Genomic DNA, 20434 nt, shown 5'->3' with positions numbered 1-20434 from the left:
GAGACTGGAGCTTCCCACATCCTGCAAGAGGAGCATCCAACTATCCTACCTAGTATCTCTACTGTCCTAACTGAGTAGATGTAAAGAAGGGAAGGAAAAAATTTACCTAGAGCTTTTCTTTTCTGCCTTTTCTGACTGAAACTTCAAAGAGCTAAAGCTTCAACACTCTAACTCTGTCCCACTCTGACTATAACCGCTGCTCTTGCACCTGCCTTCCTTTAATTTGCTTTTGCTAATCAATCCCAAATGCTGATTGATCACTGCTCAGAGCTCAAATTAACTGCCACGATCTGGCGCTGCCTTTTTCTACTTGGACAGTGGACCTACCCCTCCTCCCCTCCTATGATGTCTGGATTGGTTGCTACTCAGAGCTTTAAAAAAAATTGACTTGACGTGGCAATTGGAGTCTGTTTGCTGAGCCCATCTTTGTTTGCATACATGCCTTGTCTTGTGATTTCCCTCAGTCCAGTGTGTGTGTGTTCTTGCATTCCCACACAAAGTGCATGTGGATTTTGTTGCAGAACAGGAAAGGAAGGACTGCTGTCAGTACTTTGCATGCCTCTGATTTTCGATGGTGAAAAGAGAATGCTTCCTTTCCAGTAAAGGGTTGTCACTGTCTTATCCTCAGATTACAAGGGAGTGTGTTAGGATACAAACTTGACCCTTCACCTTCCTGACTGCTTTTCCTCTCACCCAGATCCATTTGGGGGCGAGAGATTTTATTCTTGGGGCTAATTTAGTGACCAATACTGATGGTGTTGTTCTTTTTATTAGTATTTACTCTGTTGAAAGAGTAACAGTTCTCAATGAAGCTGCACCTATTTAATCTGAAATTGCAGTATTTAAATGGGAAACTTCATTTAGGAGAACAAAATTGGACTCCTACCAAATCTCCTGTAATTAAACTGAGGAAGTTGGATTGGCCTTAGTTTGATTAATCTGCTGAAAACTTCAACTTGAAAGTCCAGGCTTAAGTTGGAATTGGTTTATTATCGTCACGTAGTGGAAAGCTTGTCTTACAGATCAGATCATTACACAGTGCATCAAGATAATACAAGGTGAAACAACAACAGAATGTGTGGGGGGGGGGAGTGCAACAGCTACAGGGATGGTGCAGGTCAGGCAAACAAAGTGTGAGGTCATAATGAGGTAGATTGTGAGGTCAAGAGTCCAATTTGTCATACCAGGGTAACATTCAGTAGTCTTATAACAGCAGGTTAGAAGCTTGTCCTTGAGCCTGGTGGTACATGTTTCCAGGCTTTTGTGTCTTCTGCTCGATTGGCGAAGGGAAAGTGATGTCTCGATTAGATGACTCCTGGAAGTTTCTATGCTGTGGTAGCTGCTATGACAATGTCAGTGTTGTAGCTGTCTCAAGGAAAGAACTTGCAAAAGTGTGGACCCTTCCTAGATTGCATCTGAGCCATTTGTATCATGTAAATCAATATTGTCTGTGTAAATTAGTTAGCAGTACATCATTTATTGGTCCACCTTCCCTTTTCCAATCTTGAATCCCTATTCCTGTGTCGAGTACATGAAGTCTTTTGACCCAGGGAGCCAGCTGACTCAGGCTGTGTGGAGGCAGGAAATCATTAAGCTACAGTCAATAATAATGTCCAAATTTAGACCTGAATACATGGGGTGCATGTGAATTGTTTGTAATACCTGTAGCATTCCTGCTTCTGGTATACTTCACTCTTTTCCCCTGTCAAGTAACAACACTGCAGAATGTGGTAGAGTGTGCACATGAGTGCATCTTCTGCAGTGCCCATCCATCCACGGTTCGATCCTGTCTCCACTCTTGAATGTGATGCAGATTGCTTGTGTTTAGTTTGTAGAAGTGTGTGCATTTGTGGCTTTTGAAAGGTGGTTTATGAAGCACCCTTTTTTTTTGTTTTTGTGATAAGGAGGAAGTTGATCTTGATTGCTGAATATTAGATGTGGTTGAAGTAGCTCCTCTACCCATGTTAAGTCAAAAGTTCATGTGCACAAGTACATGTATGCACAGGCGCAATGAAAAACTTTTAGCAGCAGCATCACAGGCACAGCATCAGATAATTAGCATTCATAAGAAACAGGAGCAGGAGTCGGCCATCTGGCCCGTCGAGCCTGCTCTGCCATTCAATAAGATCATGGCTGATTTGGCCATGGACTCATCTCTACATACATGCCTTTTTCCCATAACCCTTAATTCCCCTACTATGCAAAAATATATCCAACTTTGTCTTAAATATGTTTACTGAGGTAGTAAACTGCTTCATTGAGCAGAGAAATCCACAGATTCACCACCCTCAGGGAAAAGCAGTTCCTCCTCATCTTCATCCTAAATCTACTCCCCTAACCTTGAGGCTATGTCCCCTAGTTTTAGTTTCACCTAACAGTGGAAACAAACTTTTCTGCCTCTATCCTATCTATGCCTTTCATAATTTTATATGTTTCTGTAAGATCTCCTCTCATTCTTCTGAATTCCAGCGAGTACAGTCCCAGATGACTCGATCTCTCCATCTCTGGAATTAACCTGGTGAACCTCCTCTACACCACCTCCAAAGCCAGTATATCCTTCCTCAAGTAAGGAGACCAGAACTACACGCAGTACTCTAGGTACAACCTCACCAGTACCCTGTGCAGTTGCAGCATAACCTCCCAGCTCTTAAATTCACAATAAAAACTTAAAAATTATAGACAATTTTTACAAGGAAGAACACAGAAAAAGCAATGTGCATTTTAGTGCAAAATGGTGATACTGTTGCTGGTAGCATTGATATTGTGATTAGGGTTGTGCAAGTTGGTTCAAGAACTGAGTGATTGAAGAGAAGTAGCTGTTCTTGAACTTAGTGGTGTGGGACTTCAGGCTTCTGCCCATTGGTAGCTGCGAGAAGGGCACATGACTCATAGTGGGGATCTTTGATAAATCTTTCATTTGGTATATCTCACCAAAGCTGTCTCTCAAAAGGAGTTTAATTCATTGCCAGGCAGAAAAAAAACTAGTTACATGCAAATAATTGCAAACTTACAAAGTGAAATTCTGTTTTAATCCCCTCAAAACTAAAATACCCTTTATGATAGAACATAGAACAGTACAGGCCCTTTGGCTCAAGATGTTGTGCTGTCCTTTTAACCTAGTCTTAAGATCAATCTAACCCTTCACTCCCACATAGCCTTCCATTTTTCTTTCATCCATGTGCCTATCTAAGTCTCTCAAATGTCCCTAATGTATCTGCCTTTATCACCATCCCTGTTTCACGACCTACTGTTTTTTAAAAAAAGTTTTAAAAAATCTGACATTTCCCCCATACATTCCTCCAATCACCTTAAAATGATGCACCCTCATATTGGCCATTTCTGTCTTGAGATAAAGGTCTCTAGCTATCCACTCTATTGATGCCTCTTATCTTATACACCTCTATCAAGTCACCTCTCATCTTCCTTTGCTCAGAGAAAAAAGCCCTAGCTTGCTCAACCTATCCTCATAATGTTGTCGTCGACTCATGGCGACCCTATGGTTAGTGTAGTTGTCCATAGGGTCTTGTGGCAAGATGTGGAAGTAGATGGCCAGGCCTTTCTTCTGCACATAGTACTGCTGCCCAGGTTGGGACCCAGCCAGATTCAAACTCTGGACCATTCACCTCAAAGTCTAGTGCTGATGCCACTAAATCACTGGCCGGCCCAATCATCATAATTAATACATGCTCTCTAATCCAGGCTGCATCCTGATAAATCTCCTTTGCACCCTCTCTAAAGCTTCCACATCCTTCCTATAATAAGGTAACCAGAAATGAACACAATATTCCAAGTGAAGTACTACAAAACAAAATCAGTTGTTTAAAATAATTACTGTTTTTGGGCATGCTGTACTTTTTGAAATCCTGACTAAGATGATGTTATAATTCAAAGTATATTTATTATCAAAGTATATATGTAGTATACAACCCTAAGATTTGTCTTCCTATAGCATGAAACAAACACCATGGAACCTGTTTAAAGAAAACATCAAACACCCAACACACACACAAAAAGAACAAATTGCACAAATGTTAAAAAACGAGTTTAAAAAAAAGTGAAATTGTTCATCAGTTAATTAATGCAGTTTGCCCATTCTAAAGGCTCCATCCAAATGAATTCTTGTGCTGGAGAAGTGAAGCAGCAGGAAGCATATAGCTGATCAGCAGGAAGTTATTTTTTCATCTTGCCTAATAATGTGTAGACTGCTTAGAAGGTGCATTTTTGGAACAGTTGTGGAGAATGAATACTTCTGGGAATTGAATGTGTACTTGCACTTTAAAAAAAACAGCTGTGCCTTAGATTATTACAAAGTTTCCAGATGTCTTTAGCAAAAAAAATCTAAATGCTGCCTTCTGGCTACTTTCTCAATGTATTAGACTACTGGATACTCGTGTACTGCTGTCAGTTGCCTGGTACCCTATACCATGGTATTAATTGGGTTGAATCTTTTGGGCAGTACTTATCAGTTCAAAGGGTTTAGACAGTATTAAGTTTAATTCAGCTGTTTTTCCCCCATTTTATTATGGTACAATTACTTCAGTGATATAATTCCTAATGAAATGGTTGGGAGAAGTAGGCTAGTGAAGATTTGTGGCTTTTTGTACAAAATGTTTATTAATTGCTTTTTGTGAAAAATGGGGCAGTTACATGATGATGATGCTTCTGTCTGTGTTACATGTTGCTGATAGCAAGTGCTATTGGACATGCCAGGTAGATCATGTACTAAATGGAGAAGTACAGTCTGATTTCTGGGCATGTCCTACTACCCTACAACTAAAATCTCATACACAGGCAAAGTAGTAATTTCACCCTGCAACTGGTCTCTCATTTTGTCCTATCCGTTTCTCCTGCCGCCTTCTCTGCAACTCCGTTATCTTTTTCATCTTGCTAATGTTGTAGGACAGGGGTGTTAAACTCATTTTAGGTCATGGGCCGGATTGAGCAAAATGCAGCTTCATGCGGGCCGGATCAAGCTGTGTGAACGCAGCTTTCGTTGCCTCCGTTTTTTCAGCCTGCTCTCATGTGTCTCAGTCTCTGCTATAACTACAAAGTGTTTCACTTTACAAATTCCATTTCTTATGAACAAGACTGCCGAATAAACACTAAAAACCCTGAAAACCTGGTACCTGAATAAACTCAGCATTCGCCATATCATACGCCATAGGCGCTTCGATTACTGGGGCCAGCTTTAATAGTAATTAGATATTATCTCGCGGGCCAAAGATAATTCCACCGCGGGCCGGATTTGGCCCGCGGGCCTTGAGTTTGACATATATGTTGTAGGACAAAGGGCCCCGGCCTGAAATGTTAGCTCTGTTTCCTTCTCCCAATCAGTTGCTTGACTAGCTGAGTGATTCCATTATCTTCTGGTATTACTGGAAGTGTAACTTTGGGATATTCCTATAAAGCTGGTGCAAGTCCAACGAGCCCATTTATTTCAAACAAAAACTCGTGTGTCCGAAGGTCAAGATGTTCTCTGAATTCAATTTATTAAGGCATTTTGGGATAATAAACACCCGTAAAGCAAATTCCGATTAGTTGGATGGTCTCTAGGAAAATCAATTGTACAATTCTTGAGGGAATTCGGGAAATGTCAACTGCATGTCAAGCGTGCAACGTTTCAAGCTATGGCCTTGTGATAGTTATTAATCTATCAGTTAAATTCGCCAAATGTTTGGACATATGAGCTATTTTTAATACCATTTAAATTCTGTTTCCAAACAGAAAACCCTGAGCTTTTTGTTTGCTAAGTTTATTTCCATGGGCTCACTGCAGATTCAAATAAACTAACATTTTCAGGGATCCACAAGTCTTGTGGGAATTTATGAAAGCCTGAGTAATGGCAGCTTATGTTAGGGTGTCAGCTTCCCAGGTTCAGAGCAAGATTTAAAGAGAAAATTGTGTATAGATACAGTTTTGTAGTGTGGACTGTGCAGTATGATGTTACCTGCTGGTGCTATTCCTAACTTCCTAAGAATACACTTGAGCCTCTGAAGGTAAATATAATTTATATTGCTATTACAGTGAAGTCAGTGTAACAGGGTTACATTGGTCTGATTCAGCGGTATGGGTTCTTCCCTCTTGGTGTTTGAGTAGGAGACTCAAGTGGGACAAGGCCAAATTCTGTTCTGCAGCGATGCATCGTGTGCATCCTAGCAGGCAAGAGCCATTAAATAAGGTACAATTTATGGGAGAACTAGAGACAAAAGAGACTGCAGATGCTGCAATCTGGAGCAGCACGTGAGTTGCTGGAGGAACTTGGCAGGTCAGGCGTGAATGGTCTTGACTTGAAATACTGACTGTCCTTTTTTTTAGTAAAAAGGTTTCAAAGGCACATTTAATGCCAGAAAGATATATACGATATACATTCTGAAATGCTTTTTCTTTGCAACCATCCACGAAAAACAGAGGAGTGCTCCCAAAGAATGAATGATAGTTAAATGTTAGAACAGCAGACTCCTCAGCTCCCCCTCACACGCGTAAGCAGCAGCAAAGCTACGATCCTGCCTCCCCCACCAGCAAAAAATAAAGCATCGGCACCTACCACCGAGCACTCCAGCGTACAGCAGACACAGACTTGCAGTACCCCAAAGACTACTCGGTATTTGACATACCACAGGCTCTCTCCCTCTCTAATAAGGGAGAAAGAGATATATCCGTTTTCACAGCAACTCCTTGGTTTCTACACCCTCCCCGCCCCTTCCCATCTGAAATATCCCTTCACTTTGGTGCCTGTTCCAACCATCCATCTCCTGTCTTCTTCCAGTTATAAAGATTCATTCAATTAGCCATGAGGTCTTTGTCGATTTTTGAAGGACTTTCAAAAACTGACCCATGTGAGTTTATTATTGGTGGACATTCATGAGTGGTATGTTTGGGCTATTTCTGCAGAACCTTATGATCTGCATGTTCTCCCTGTAACTTCAGTGAGAGGTCATAGTGGCCCTGTAAGGCTCTGCTTCTCCTATGTACACTTGAACTGCAAAATAGTCTGGTTTGTGTTCAGTTGATATTCTAAGCTATCTAGCAAAGTGTGAAGTATTGACAGTGGAAATTTGCAGAACTCTTTCTGAAAGGCTGAGGTAAGACCGAATGCAAGTTTCAGGGCTAAATCTGTAACCCCAGTTTAAGAAAAAATGACTTTGGTAGATGGAACTGAATGATAGAACAGGCTTGAAAGTCCAAATGGCTGCTTCAACCATCCATTGATTAGTGAGGAGGGTGTGAATTAAGGTTGTGATTTAAGCAGCTTTTATTCTCTTAGAGTTTAGAGGAGATCTCATGGAATATTTTTCTAGAGTGCACAGCAAACTGGATACTGAAATGATATTTTCCCTGACCGAGGGGTGCCTTGGCAGCTAACCTATACCAGTAACATTATTTTTAATATGTAATTTTGTTCACTTCTATTTTATCTTAGCTGTTTGTCCAGTCTCCATGCTTCCTTTGCTCTGTGCCATGATGGTGTGAAATCCTCATTTGCTATCTGGTCTTTGTAGAATACTCACTACCAGATTTAACATTCTTGCTGTTAAGGACTCCCACCATCTGGGAAATGCCTTCTCATTACTGCCAAAAGGGAAGAGATGCAGGAGCCTAAAGACTCACTCAATGTTTTAGGAACAGCTTCTTCCATCAGATTTCTGAATGGTCCATGAACTCTACCACACTATTTTTTCCCCTGCACTTTTTGTTGATCTTAACTTTGTAATTTTGTCTTACATTGCACTGCTGCCACAAAACAACAAATTTCACGACCTATGCCAGTGACAATATACAAGCATCCCCCTCTTTATGAATGGTCGCTTTGTGCCACTTCGCTTTTATGAAAGACCTACATTAGTACCTGTTTTTGCTAACCGAACGAGAGAAACGGCGGCAGGGCCCGCTTTAAGCTTGTGTTTACCCGAGAAAGACTACCATGACTGTGAAGCCTTGCACGGGCAGGTGTGTGCGCATGCGTGTACGTGCTGTTTTTTTTCTCTCTCTACATATTGTTTTTAGCTAAATCTTCCTGATTCTGATAAGTGAAATGACACTGTACATACATTATTTCTACTTATATAAGTTGTGTATTTATCATATCATTCTCGCTATTACTGTATGTTAGTGTTTTTTAGGTTTTATGTGCTATTTGGTATGATTTGGTAGGTTATTTTTTGGGTCTGGGAACGCTCAAAAATTTTTCCCATATAAATTGATGGTAATTGGTTCCTCGCTTTACGCCATTGTGGCTTAAGAAAGCTGTCATAGGAATGCTTTACTTTCATAAAGGGGGGGAACCTGTACCTGATTCTGATATGGCAGTGTAATTGCTGACTCAATGCGAGTCATGACAGCACCCACAGAGGCTTTTGAAAGCCATGCTGCCTCTCCTTTTAATAGCTGTAATTGGACCACAAGCAGGTGCCAGGCACACAAAGACATCCAGTCTATGAGATTTGCTTTCACCTGAACATTAAAATAGTTCATTTGATCCTGGAGATAAAACTGGTGGTGGTATGAATTATTGCTATATTTAGTAAGGATGTACTTCTGATGTGTCTCAAGTAACCAACTTATCTGTTTATCTCCACCATTTTGTTTGGGTTACAGAAATGTATCTCTCGTGTTGCATTAGGGTGTAGAATTGCTATTTTTCTTGCAGTTTAACTTGTGCTTGGTTATCAGTTTCATATAATCACCTGTATGTGTTTAACTGTTCAGTGAATTTTCAGTAATTGCAGTATAGCTGTTTCTATATTTTTCTACAAGTTTCTCTGCAGTCTGTGCCATGTCACTGAGCATGTTCTTTCTTATCACTGGAATGTGCTTTATTTGTCTAGTGAATTAGTTTTTATAGTCTGAGATGACCATGACTACTTTAATCTTTTTCTTTGTTCTTGTAACATCTAATAAAGGGCCATAACCACCAAGTTTTATGCCTCATCCTTGATTTCTGAAGAACCTCTGGATCACAAAATCACCAAATACAATACCTACAATGAATTGCTTAACGTTCAGCATGATCCCAGTATCTTAGGATCTTGTCTTTCTCTTGCATCTTGAGTGTAGTGTTTTATCTCCCTTTGAGTGAAAGCCAGCTTGCTGGAAGTGTTGTTACTCTGCCTGTGTAGTCACTTGAATACTTGGATTGGTTTTCCATTCTATTTTCAGTTTCTTTGCTGTTGTTGCTGACCAGTCATTCAAGTTGGTGGGACATGATTCAAATATATGTCCCTTAGTTGCAGCAGTTTGAGGAGTTAGAGCACAAAGCACCACTTCCTTTTATCTTTCTTCACTGTTATCTGCTCTGTGCTGCCTATGTAAGTCTATTAATTTCAGGCTGGAGTGTCTTGCAGCATTGGTAAGTTAAAATATTGCCCCACAATTAGACACATTCGTGAAAAGAAGTCAGTGTACTTCATCAATTTTTAACAACTCTTGAGCCTACCCTGCTTGTAATTCTAGCATTGCAAACATTATTGAGCATGCCAATTTGTGAGCTTTGCATTCAAGACTTGTATCTTTTCAAACAGCTTTCATTCTGGTTGAAATGAATGAGGGTATTTTGTCCCTGCTTGTAATTGGCATATGGTGGCATGTGCTAAGATTGTTACTGACATATTTATAAATGCACAATTATCCCTGTAATGTATATGGCAGCATAGGGGCGCAGCTAGCAGAACTGCTGCCTCAGGGTGCCAGAGACCCAGGTTCAGTCCTGACCTTGGATGCTGTGTGGAGTTAGCATGTTTTTCTTGTGACTGCTTGCCTCCCACATCCCAAAGATGTGTTGCTAATTGGCCACTGCAAATTACATCTAGTGTGTAGGAGAGGGGTAGAATCTGGAGAGAGTTGATGGGAATGCAGAGTAAATAAAAATAGGATTAACACAGGATTAGTGTAACTAGGTGGTTGATCTCTCAGGTCTTGGTGGGCTGAAGGTCCCATTTCTGTGCTGTATCACTGTATGACTATATCATCATTGTTTAAAAATTCCTGGCAGACTTTAATTGTATTGTTTCTTTTCCCACAGACTGTTGCTGTCTTTGACGACATGGAGAAGTTGAACTCGACTGGAGACGGTATATTTTTCATTTTAAATCACTTTATTCAAAGTTGGAAACATATTTTATGTACTGAATGCCAGGCTAGCTTAGATATTTAAAAAGTATAAATGTGGCCAAATTTTATTTTATAATAGTTTAAAATAAAATGTCTAGTGTATATGAAATAGAAGGGCAGGGGGATCACTGGTTTCTTTTTTATATATTAAAAAAAAGGAAGTTAGGTGTATTGAGTGGAGTACCCAGACTTCTAGTTTAGATCACAATCCGATAGATAAGAGAGGCTATTTGATTTAATAGTTTCAAGATAGCTAACTGCCCCTTGAATGACTCCAGAGTTTTTGCATCTAAGCCCAGAGTCCAATCTAAGAATTAATCATTTTGCAAAGCAATGCCTCCTGACTTCATAGAGTCATGGTTTAACTTGAGAGAGTGCTCAGAATAAAATGTTACCTGTAGTTTATGTTCTTCAAAGCTCAGGCACTTTTACCCCAGACTACCCTCATAATTCAGTACTTAGATGCCAGTCATTTGATCGTCCTCTTCACAGTTTCCTTATGTGGAATAATAGTCCAGTGACTTTAGTGACACTATTCAAGCTAGGACCCAAGTCAAAAGCTTGCAATTTGTCATTGTACCTTGGCTTGTGTTTGCTGTGTAGATTACTGTTTTGTAGTGACTAGATGCCCTAAATCTTAAGTCACATCCTGAGGACTGCCTGCTTTTTCACTGTTTTTAAACTTGGACTATTATACAAATTACATCAAAGTTATCACACATTGTCTTGAAATCACATAATGAAGTATTAGTTAATAGTTTTATTTTCCCAGGTCATGACATATGTGATTGTTCAGACTGCTGCTACATCCATTCGTTACTTATATCACCTATTACATTTGCCATTTGCTTACTGGAGGTTAAGATACTTTTTGTTGTGCTGAGATGAGGACTTCATAAATGATGCTCAGTAGTTCAAGAATGTTAGATACTACCAGCTTGCGTAAGGTTTGTTAAAATCCCTCAATAGAATGGCATTTGTTCCCAAAATAGTATTTTGTTAATAGGTAGGTAGTTATGTTTTAGTCAATAGGCTATTCCAAGTATTTCTCTTGATCCCTTTTCTCTCTAACTGCCAATGAGTTAATTCCTAGCATTTGTGGTCCTCCATCTCATGTCCAGTGTTTGGAATTAACTGTATTTCTAAGAGCTCGCATCATGATTCTCAAATGACATAACAACCATTAAGTTTGAACACCATGTGTGTGAAAGCTTCTAACAACCTAGGTGGGTGTCTGTTTTTAACTGCATTCCTTTTTCCATTTTATAAACTTTCTTCAATTAACTTCCTTCCCTCTTTTTTTCCCCACTGTATTCTTTACCCTTAAGTTCTTGCTCACTCTCTTCTTTATCCCCTTAGTAAAGATACTAATACCGGTCTGGCTTGGATGAGACTGGTCTCATCTGAAGAGCATTCGCTGTACGTATTTTCCTTAGGCCTAGGGATCTTGAGCATTCAAATCTGTACTTGCTTTTGAGCTCCATATTAATGCATCTAACCTGTTCCTGTTTTACTGGTGCACTGCATTGCACTAAGAATAATACTGAATTTATTGAGATAGGGCTTGCATTTCATCTTGCTGTAATTTCAGGATGCCTGGAAGTGCTTTGCAATCAACAACTTGCTTTAAAAATGTAGTCACAAAATGCGCAAATGCAAAAGTCAGTTTTGTACACAGCAGTTCTCGCAAGCAGCAAATAAAGTGAATGTCCAGTTAACTTGTGCTTTTTTTTTTGTAGTGTGCTGATTGAGGGAGAAATGCTGATCTGGGGTACATGAGGGAAACTCCCCTGTTCTTTTTAATACCATGGATTTTTTTTGTATCTGCATGAGGCCATTTGGACCTCACTTTAGTTCCTTATCCAATGTAGTGATCCTTTAGTCCAAAGCTGAGGGTCTGTCTAGATTACATGCTCTGATTCAGAAATGGACCTGGACACTCAACTTTCTGACTCAAGTATAAGTTGGCTAACTCAGACAGGTTTATGACCCTTAAAGTCTTGTACTTTAGTTTAAAATTTAACTCCTTCATCTCTTTACAAGAATCCCATTCTGCATTCTTCCTTTTTTTAATCCCCTTCTTGGTGCCAATGAGCATTCAGGATTGGGCTGTCCATACTACAAATTATGCAAGTATCCACTCTGTTTCTCATAAATAGTGTCATTCATTTACCCCAGGTAAGCTCTTGATTTGCTGTCCTGTGCTGTTAATATACGTTTGCCTTTACTTGCAACCCTATTTTTTTTTCTCAGTATTTCAGAAAATGTGAGTCTATTGAAAAATTCCGATCCCTAGTTTTTTTCCCCCTTGTTGTGACGCTTCCTCATGTATTGTCCTTGCTCTGTATTCAGCCACCTTTATCCCCATCCTGCTTTAGTTTCTCTGTGTGAGGAGAAGCCTTTCCCCATAATGTAGGTCATGGGGTGTAATCTGCTAGTCCTCGTGCTCTTTTGACATTAAGTGCACCCACTGTTAAATATGCAAATACAGGTTTCCCCCTGCTATCCGAAGGTAGAGCGTTCGTATGAAACTGTTTGTAAGCCAAAATATTGTAAATCAAAGAAGCAATTACCATTAATTTATATGGGAAAAATTTTTGAGAGTTCCCAGACCCAAAAAATAACCTACTAAATCGTACCAAATAACACACAAAACCTAAAATAACACTAACATATAGTAAAAGCAGGAATGATATGATAAATATACAGCCTATATAAAGTAGAAATATTGTATGTATGGTGTAGTTTCACTTATCAAACTCGGGAAGACGGCGAGCCAAAATCGATTTGGAGAAAATAAAAAAATGGACACGTACACGCATGTGCAAACAACTGCCTGCACAAGGCTTCATGGTCATTGTAGTCTTTCTTGGGGTAAACACAGGTATAAAGCGGGCGTCTTTTTTTCATAAAAGTGAAAATCCTCTTTGATTAGTGAAAACAGATACTAATGTAGGTCTTTCATAACAGCGAGCTGTTGTAAAGCAAACGTTCAAAAAACAGGGGCCACCTGTATAGAAGTCAGTATTTTGCACAGCAATTCTCGCAAACTGCAAATACGTTGCACGTACAGGACGCCCTTTGGTTGGTGCCACGTATACCAGAGTTCACCGAAGTATCTTGGACTTGGAATTACAATGAAAGATGGTGTAATTCACAAGCTAACTAAATTAGATGAGACAAGCAGAGTCTTAACTGGCAGACAAGCTTCACGAGAATGTAGCAATACCTAAAAATGGCCTGACCTGTGTTGCCGCCTGAAAATGAGGGCTGTCAGTTACTGCTTGGCTACAGGGGTAGCACGGTAGTGTAGTGGTAGTGCAGTCACTTTGCATTGCCAACGATCAGGGTTACTATTGACCCACTGCTGTCTGTAAAGAGTTTGTACATTCTCCCTGTGACCGCATGCTCCAGTTCCCTCTCACTTTCCAGAGACGGACAAGTTAGGGTTAGTAAGGTATGTTAGCATGCTATGTTGGCACCTGAAGTGTGGCGATACTTGTGAGGTGCCCCCAGCACATCCTCGGACTATGTTGTTCATTGACACAAACAATGCATTTCGTTTTATGTTTTAGTGTACATGTGAGAAATAAACTTCACCTTCATTCATTTTAAATTTGAGATTGATATCCAGGAGCATTGAGGCATACAGTGACTAGGCACATATATGGGGTTAGGTCAGAGTTCAATCATAATCTTGCTGTGTGATTGAAGTGTCTTGAGAAACTAAATGACCCTGTTCTTGTGTTTCGGGGGTAGAAACTGAGAAGAATTTGAGTGACCATAGGCCCAACACTGATCTTCAGTAACTACACAGCACTAATCAACAGATCAAATGAAGCTGAGCTCTTCTGGCAAATCAGTAGAACAAGTCTGGAGCCATCCTGCTGCAGTTGCTTCACCTTGACTACCACAATTACTGTGTCTGTTTTCTGTCACTAGAACTGAATTATGAGCAAAGAATATAAATCTTGTACTCTTCAGAATCAATCAGGTTTATTATCACTGACGTCATGAAATTTGCTTTGTGGCAGCAGTACAGTGCAGGACTTAAATTACTATAAAGTTAAAATTTAAATAACGCATAAGAGGAAGAGCGAGGTAGTGTTTGTGGACTGTTCGCAAATCTGATGGCAGAAGGGAAGAACCTGTTCCTAAATGAGTGTGAGTCTTCAGGCTCTCTGCCACCTCCTTGATGGTAGTAACGTGAAGAGGGCAATTATAAGTGCAGAGAGAGTATAGCAATGGGCTAAGCACATATCTCTCAACCTTCAAGGAAAATGGAGAGAGGCTCTACAAAAATTAGAAATTCAGTGGACCAGAAGTTAACTCTGCACAGTATTTTAAGTTAATTGATCATAGAATAGGCAGAAGATGAATTTAGAACAAAAATGGCAGGAAAGACACTGAAAGTGAAACTAACTGGATTAGTTTCAAGGCAATGAAGGTAAAATCTCTGGAGTCATTCTAGAGGCAAGTCAGTGTTGTCAGCTTTTGACAGCATATTGAGGAAAGTGGATCTGACCTTTAGTTGTCCTTATCTTTGTAACATTTGGAATTGGAAGTTGCTGAAAGAAATTTGTACTTGTAGCAAATGAGAAATAACTGCTAAATTTTAAAATTCTTTTCAGATTCTGTTTGGCTAAAATGGAATAACCTTTAAGTCTGGCAAAAGTGTTAATTTTAGCAATTGAGAAGTGTCAAAATTATGCATCTTTGTAGCAGTCATCCAATAGAAATATGAGAGGGGGGAATTGTTCAGGTGGTCAGCATTTATAGAAACAGAAAATAGGTGCAGGAGTAGGCCATTCAGCCCTTCGAGCCTGCACTGCCATTCAGTATGATCATGGCTGATCATCCAACTCAGAACCCTGTACCTGCTTTCTCTCCATACTCCCTGATCCCTTTAGCCACAACCATATCTAACTTCCTCTTAAGTATAGCCAATGAACTGGCCTCAACTGTTTCCTGTGGCAGAGAATTCCACAGATTCACCACTCTCTGTGTGAAGAAGTTTTTCCTCATCTCAGTCCTAAAAGGCTTCCCCTTTATCTTTAAACTGTGACCCCCTCCTTCTGGACTTCCCTAACATCGGAAACAATCTTCCTGCATCTAGCCTGTCCAATCCCTTTAGAATTTTATATGTTTCAATAAGATCCCCCCTCAATCTTCTAAATTCCAGTGAGTATAAGCCTAGTCGATCCAATCTTTCTTCATATGAAAGTCCTGCCATCCCAGGAATTAATCTGGTGAACCTTCTCTGTACTCCCTCTATGGCAAGAATGTCTTTCCTCAGATTAGGGGACCAAAACTGCACACAATATTCTAGGTGCGGTCTCACCAAGGCCTTGTACAACTGCAGTAGAACCTCCCTGCTCCTGTACTCAAATCCTTTTGCTATGAATGCCAACATACCATTTGCCTTTTTCACCGCCTGCTGTACCTGCATGCCCACCTTCAATGACTGGTGTACAATGACACCCAGGTCTCGTTGCATCTCCCCTTTTCCTAATCGGCCACCGTTCAGATAATAATCTGTTTTCCTGTTCTTGCAACCAAGGTGGATAACCTCACATTTATCCACATTAAATTGCATCTGCCATGAATTTGCCCACTCACCTAACCTATCCAAGTCACCCTGCATCCTCTTAGCATCCTCCTCACAGCTAACACCGCCGCCCAGCTTCATGTCGTCCGCAAACTTGGAGATGCTACATTTAATTCCCTCGTCTAAATCATTAATATATATTGTAAACAACTGGGGTCCCAGCACTGAGCCTTGCGGTACCCCACTAGTCACTGCCTGCCATTCTGAAAAAGTCCCGTTTACTCCTACTCTTTGCTTCCTGTCTGCCAACCAATTCTCTATCCACATCAATACCATACCCCCAATACCGTGTGCTTTAAGTTTGCACACTAATCTCCTGTGTGGGACCTTGTCAAAAGCCTTTTGAAAATCTAAATATACCACATCCACTGGCTCTCCCCTATCCACTCACTAGTTACATCTTCAAAAAATTCTATAAGATTCGTCAGATAGGATTTTCCTTTCACAAATCCATGCTGACTTTGTCCGATGATTTCACCTCTTTCCAAATGTGCTGTTATCACATCTTTGATAACCGACTCTAGCATTTTCCCCACCACCGACGTCAGACTAACCGGTCTATAATTCCCCGGTTTCTCTCTCCCTCCTTTTTTTGAAAAGTGGGGTTACATTAGCCACCCTCCAATCCTCAGGAACTAATCTAGAATCTAAGGAGTTTTGAAAAATTATCACTAATGCATCCACTATTTCTTGGGCTACTTCCTTAAGCACTCTGGGATGCAGACCATCTGGCCCTGGGGATTTATCTGCCTTTAATCCCTTCAATTTACCTAACACCACTTCCCTACTAACATGTATTTCCCTCAGTTCCTCCATCTCACTAGACCCTCGGTCCCTTACTATTTCCGGAAGATTATTTATGTCCTCCTTAGTGAAGACAGAACCAAAGTAGTTATTCAATTGGTTTGCCATGTCTTTGTTCCCTATGATCAATTCACCTGTTTCTGACTGTAAAGGACCTACATTTGTCTTGACCAATCTTTTTCTTTTCACGTATCTATAAAAGCTTTTACAGTCAGTTTTTATGTTCCCTGCCAGCTTTCTCTCATAATCTTTTTTCCCTTTCCTAATTAAGCCCTTTGTCCTCCTCTGCTGGTCTCTGAATTTCTCCCAGTCCTCAGGTGTGCCACTTTTTTTTTGCTAATTTGTATGTTTCTTCTTTGGACTTGATACTATCCCTAATTTCCCTTGTCAGCCAGGGGTGCACTACCTTCCCTGGTTTATTCTTTTGCCAAACTGGGATGAACAATTGTTGTAGTTCATCCATGCGATCTTTAAATGCTTGCCATTGCATATCCACCGTCATCCCTTTAAGTATCATTTGCCAGTCTATCTTAGCTAATTCACGTCTCATACCTTCAAAGTTACCCTTCTTTAAGTTCAGAACCTTTGTTTCTGAATTAACTATGTCACTCTCCATCTTAATGAAGAATTCCACCATATTATGGTCACTCTTACCCAAGGGGCCTCACACAACAAGATTGCTAACTAACCCTTCCTCATTGCTCAATACCCAATCTAGAATGGCCTGCTCTCTAGTTGGTTCCTCGACATGTTGGTTCAGAAAACCATCCCGCACACATTCCAAGAAATCCTCTTCCTCAGCACCCTTATCAATTTGGTTCACCCAATCTATATGTAGTTTGAAGTCACCCATTATAACTACTGTTCCTTTATTGTACACATTTCTAATTTCCTGTTTAATGCCATCCCCAACCTCACTACTACTGTTAGGTGGCCTGTACACAACTCCCACCAGCGTTTTCTGCCCCTTAGTGTCATGCAGCTCTACCCATATCGATTCCACATCCTCCAGGCTAATGTCTTTCCTTTCTATTGCGTTAATCTCCTCTCTAACCAGCAATGCTACCCCACCTTCTTTTCTTTCCTGTCTATCCCTCCTGAATATTGAATATCCCTGGATGTTGAGCTCCCATCCTTAGTCACCCTGGAGCCATGTCTCTGTGATCCCAACTATATCATATTCATTAATAACTATCTCCACATTCAATTCATCCACCTTGTACGAATGCTCCGCGCATTGACACACAAAGCCTTCAGGCTTGTTTTTACAACACTCTTAGCCCTTATACAATTATGTTGAAAAGTGGCTCTTTTTGCTTTTTGCCCTGGATTTGCCTGCCTGCCACTTTTACTTTTCACCTTACTACTTTTTGCTTCTACCCTCATTTTACACCCCTCTGTCTCTCTGCACTTGTTCCCATCCCCCTGCCACACTAGTTTAAAGCCTCCTGAACAGCAGTAGCAAACGCTCCCCCTAGGACATTGGTTCCGGTCCAGCCCAGGTGTAGACCGTCCTGTTTATACCAGTCCCACCTCCCCCAGAACTGGTTCCAATGCCCCAGAAATTTGAATCCCTCCCCCTTGCACCATTTTTCAAGCCACGTATTCATCTGAAATATCCTCCTATTTCTACTCTGACTAGCACGTGGCACTGGTAGTAATCCAGAGATTATTACCTTTATGGTCCTACTTTTTAGTTTATCTCCTAACTCCCTAAATTCACCTTGTAGGACCTCATCCTGTTTTTTACCTACATCGTTGGTACCTATGTGCACCGTGACCATTGGCTGTTCACCCTCCCATTCCGGAATGTCCTGCAGCCGCTCAGAGACATCCTTGACCCTTGCACCAGGGAGGCAACATACCATCCTGGAGTCTCGTTTGCGGCCGCAGAAACACCTATCTATTCCCCTTACAATCGAATCCCCTATCACGATAGCTCTCCCACTCCTTTTCCTTCCCTCCTGTGCCGCAGAGCCACCCATGGTGCAATGAACTCGGCTGCTGCTGCCTTCCTCTGATGAGACGTCTCCCCCAACAGTATCCAATACAGTATGTCTGTTTAGGAGGGAGATGACCTCAGGGGACTCCTGCACTACCTGCCTACTGCTATGCTGTCTAGTGGCCACCTCTTCCCTTTCTGCCTGTGTAGCCTTTACCTGCGGTGTGACCAACTCACTGAACGTGCTATTCACGACTTTCTCAGCATCGCGGATGCTCCAGTATGAATCCAATCGCAGCTCCAGACACTCAGTGCGGTCTGCCAGAAGCTGCAGTTGGACACACTTCCTGCACACATAGTTGTCAGGGATACTGGAAGTATCCCTGATTTCTCACATGCTGCATGCACATCTTGTACTCTTGCGTCATTTCTATTGTAAATTACTTTTTAATACCTGGTATTAGCCAGGCCCATAAGTTAATGTTAGTGTTGTACTATTTCCACAGAATTTTGTTTTGTTAATATATCAGGTTGTGCTCATTAGTTTAATATTAAGTGCACACTGAATGGAGCTATATCATTTCCAGCAATCATAACTGAATGAAAGATTTAATTTAGTCCATTCTGATGGTTTCTTTGATACAATGACTGTCTTCACTGTCGTGAGACATTTTCTATGTTATCACTATGGACGTAGTGTTTTATCTTCATAAATTATCTGATTCTAGTTTGGTCTTACTGATCATTTCTGACTCACTCCTAGAACCTAAATATTTATACAGTATCCACAGTGAACTTTGTTACCTTCAAAAGCACTTTTTTTCATTTTTATCCCCTTTTCTGAAGAAACAAAGGGCTGAATTAGAACCCAGCTCAGTCTTACTGTTTTTATCATCAATGCACATTCCAATGGTGACTGGGAGTACAAAGTCTGTCATTATCATAACCCTGAAAACAGATTATATCTGTAACCTTTGACCAATAATAAACCAAGAGTCAGAAACTCAATCTTTCAGAGGAAACAGGAGCAAAATGTGGTTGAAGCATAAAAATAAACTTATCACTGGTTTACACTGTGCCAATGGTTGTTCTAGGCAGTCCTGCACATCATAAAAGTAAAATATTGTATCCTTAAGAATTTGGACCTGTTAACTTTTTGTGTTGAATTGCAGCGAATGAATCCAACAATGAGGTCTACACTCGCTTTATGAAGTCACACAGATGCTATGATCTTGTCCCCACCAGCTCCAAACTTGTGGTATTTGACACTTCTCTGCAGGTAATGTAAGACTGTGGAGTTAATATTTGTCCAACCATTGCTGGTGCGTGTTCACTTCAGAGATATTTAGGTTTTTATAATGCTTTCCCCGTTCTTTGAAATAGTCAAAGCAGTTTACATCACGATGAGTTACTTTGAAGTAGGCAAACTTTTTAGCCAGACTGATTAGAATCATTAATTCAAATTATGCAAGTTTGGAGTGTGGTAACAATCATTTCTTTGTGAAATTGCATGATGGACCAGGTACTTTCAATACGTTTCATAGCAAGGCCAGTGTTTACTGCTGCCAGGTGTGTCCATATGATATCGCTACTTTTGCGCAATGCTCAATTCACCTTTACTGACATGACATTGGAGCTCAAAGCTGTAATCTACATTCTTTATGGATTGGTCACAGTGGAAAGAGGAGCACATTGTGCCAATTTATCACTGATACTATTTAGAGGTACAAAGCTGAATTGTTAGACCTAACTGAGCAGCCTCAGAACTGACTGCAGACTGCTCAAACTGTTTTCTCCAGCATTTAGCTGCTGAGATTCTCACTCCATGAGTGCCTCATTGGTGAAGTTGCTGGCACTTACTGGAGACATTATGGCAAGGAGGACAGAAAGACGTGTCCATCAGACAAGTGGCTAGTCCTGAGACTCTTCAGAGGCATATTTTCTACCTGGACACTCTGAACAATGTATATGCA

General features: G+C 40.6%; 1 protein-coding gene across 1 annotated transcript in view; it reads left to right on the top strand.

Annotated features, from left to right (window-relative positions):
• Positions 1-20434, top strand: part of LOC140741144 (5'-AMP-activated protein kinase subunit gamma-1-like) — a 72777-nt gene that overhangs the window by 10212 nt on the left and 42131 nt on the right. The window contains exons 2-3 of the mRNA XM_073070967.1: positions 10019-10067; positions 19634-19740. Of these exons, the coding sequence (XP_072927068.1) occupies positions 10019-10067; positions 19634-19740 (156 nt within the window). The remainder of the gene's footprint in view (positions 1-10018; positions 10068-19633; positions 19741-20434) is intronic.

This window comes from Hemitrygon akajei, chromosome 18 (genome assembly GCF_048418815.1).
Source record: "Hemitrygon akajei chromosome 18, sHemAka1.3, whole genome shotgun sequence".
NCBI classification, from domain to species: Eukaryota; Metazoa; Chordata; class Chondrichthyes; order Myliobatiformes; family Dasyatidae; genus Hemitrygon; species Hemitrygon akajei.
This window is presented reverse-complemented; position numbering and strand designations above follow the sequence as displayed.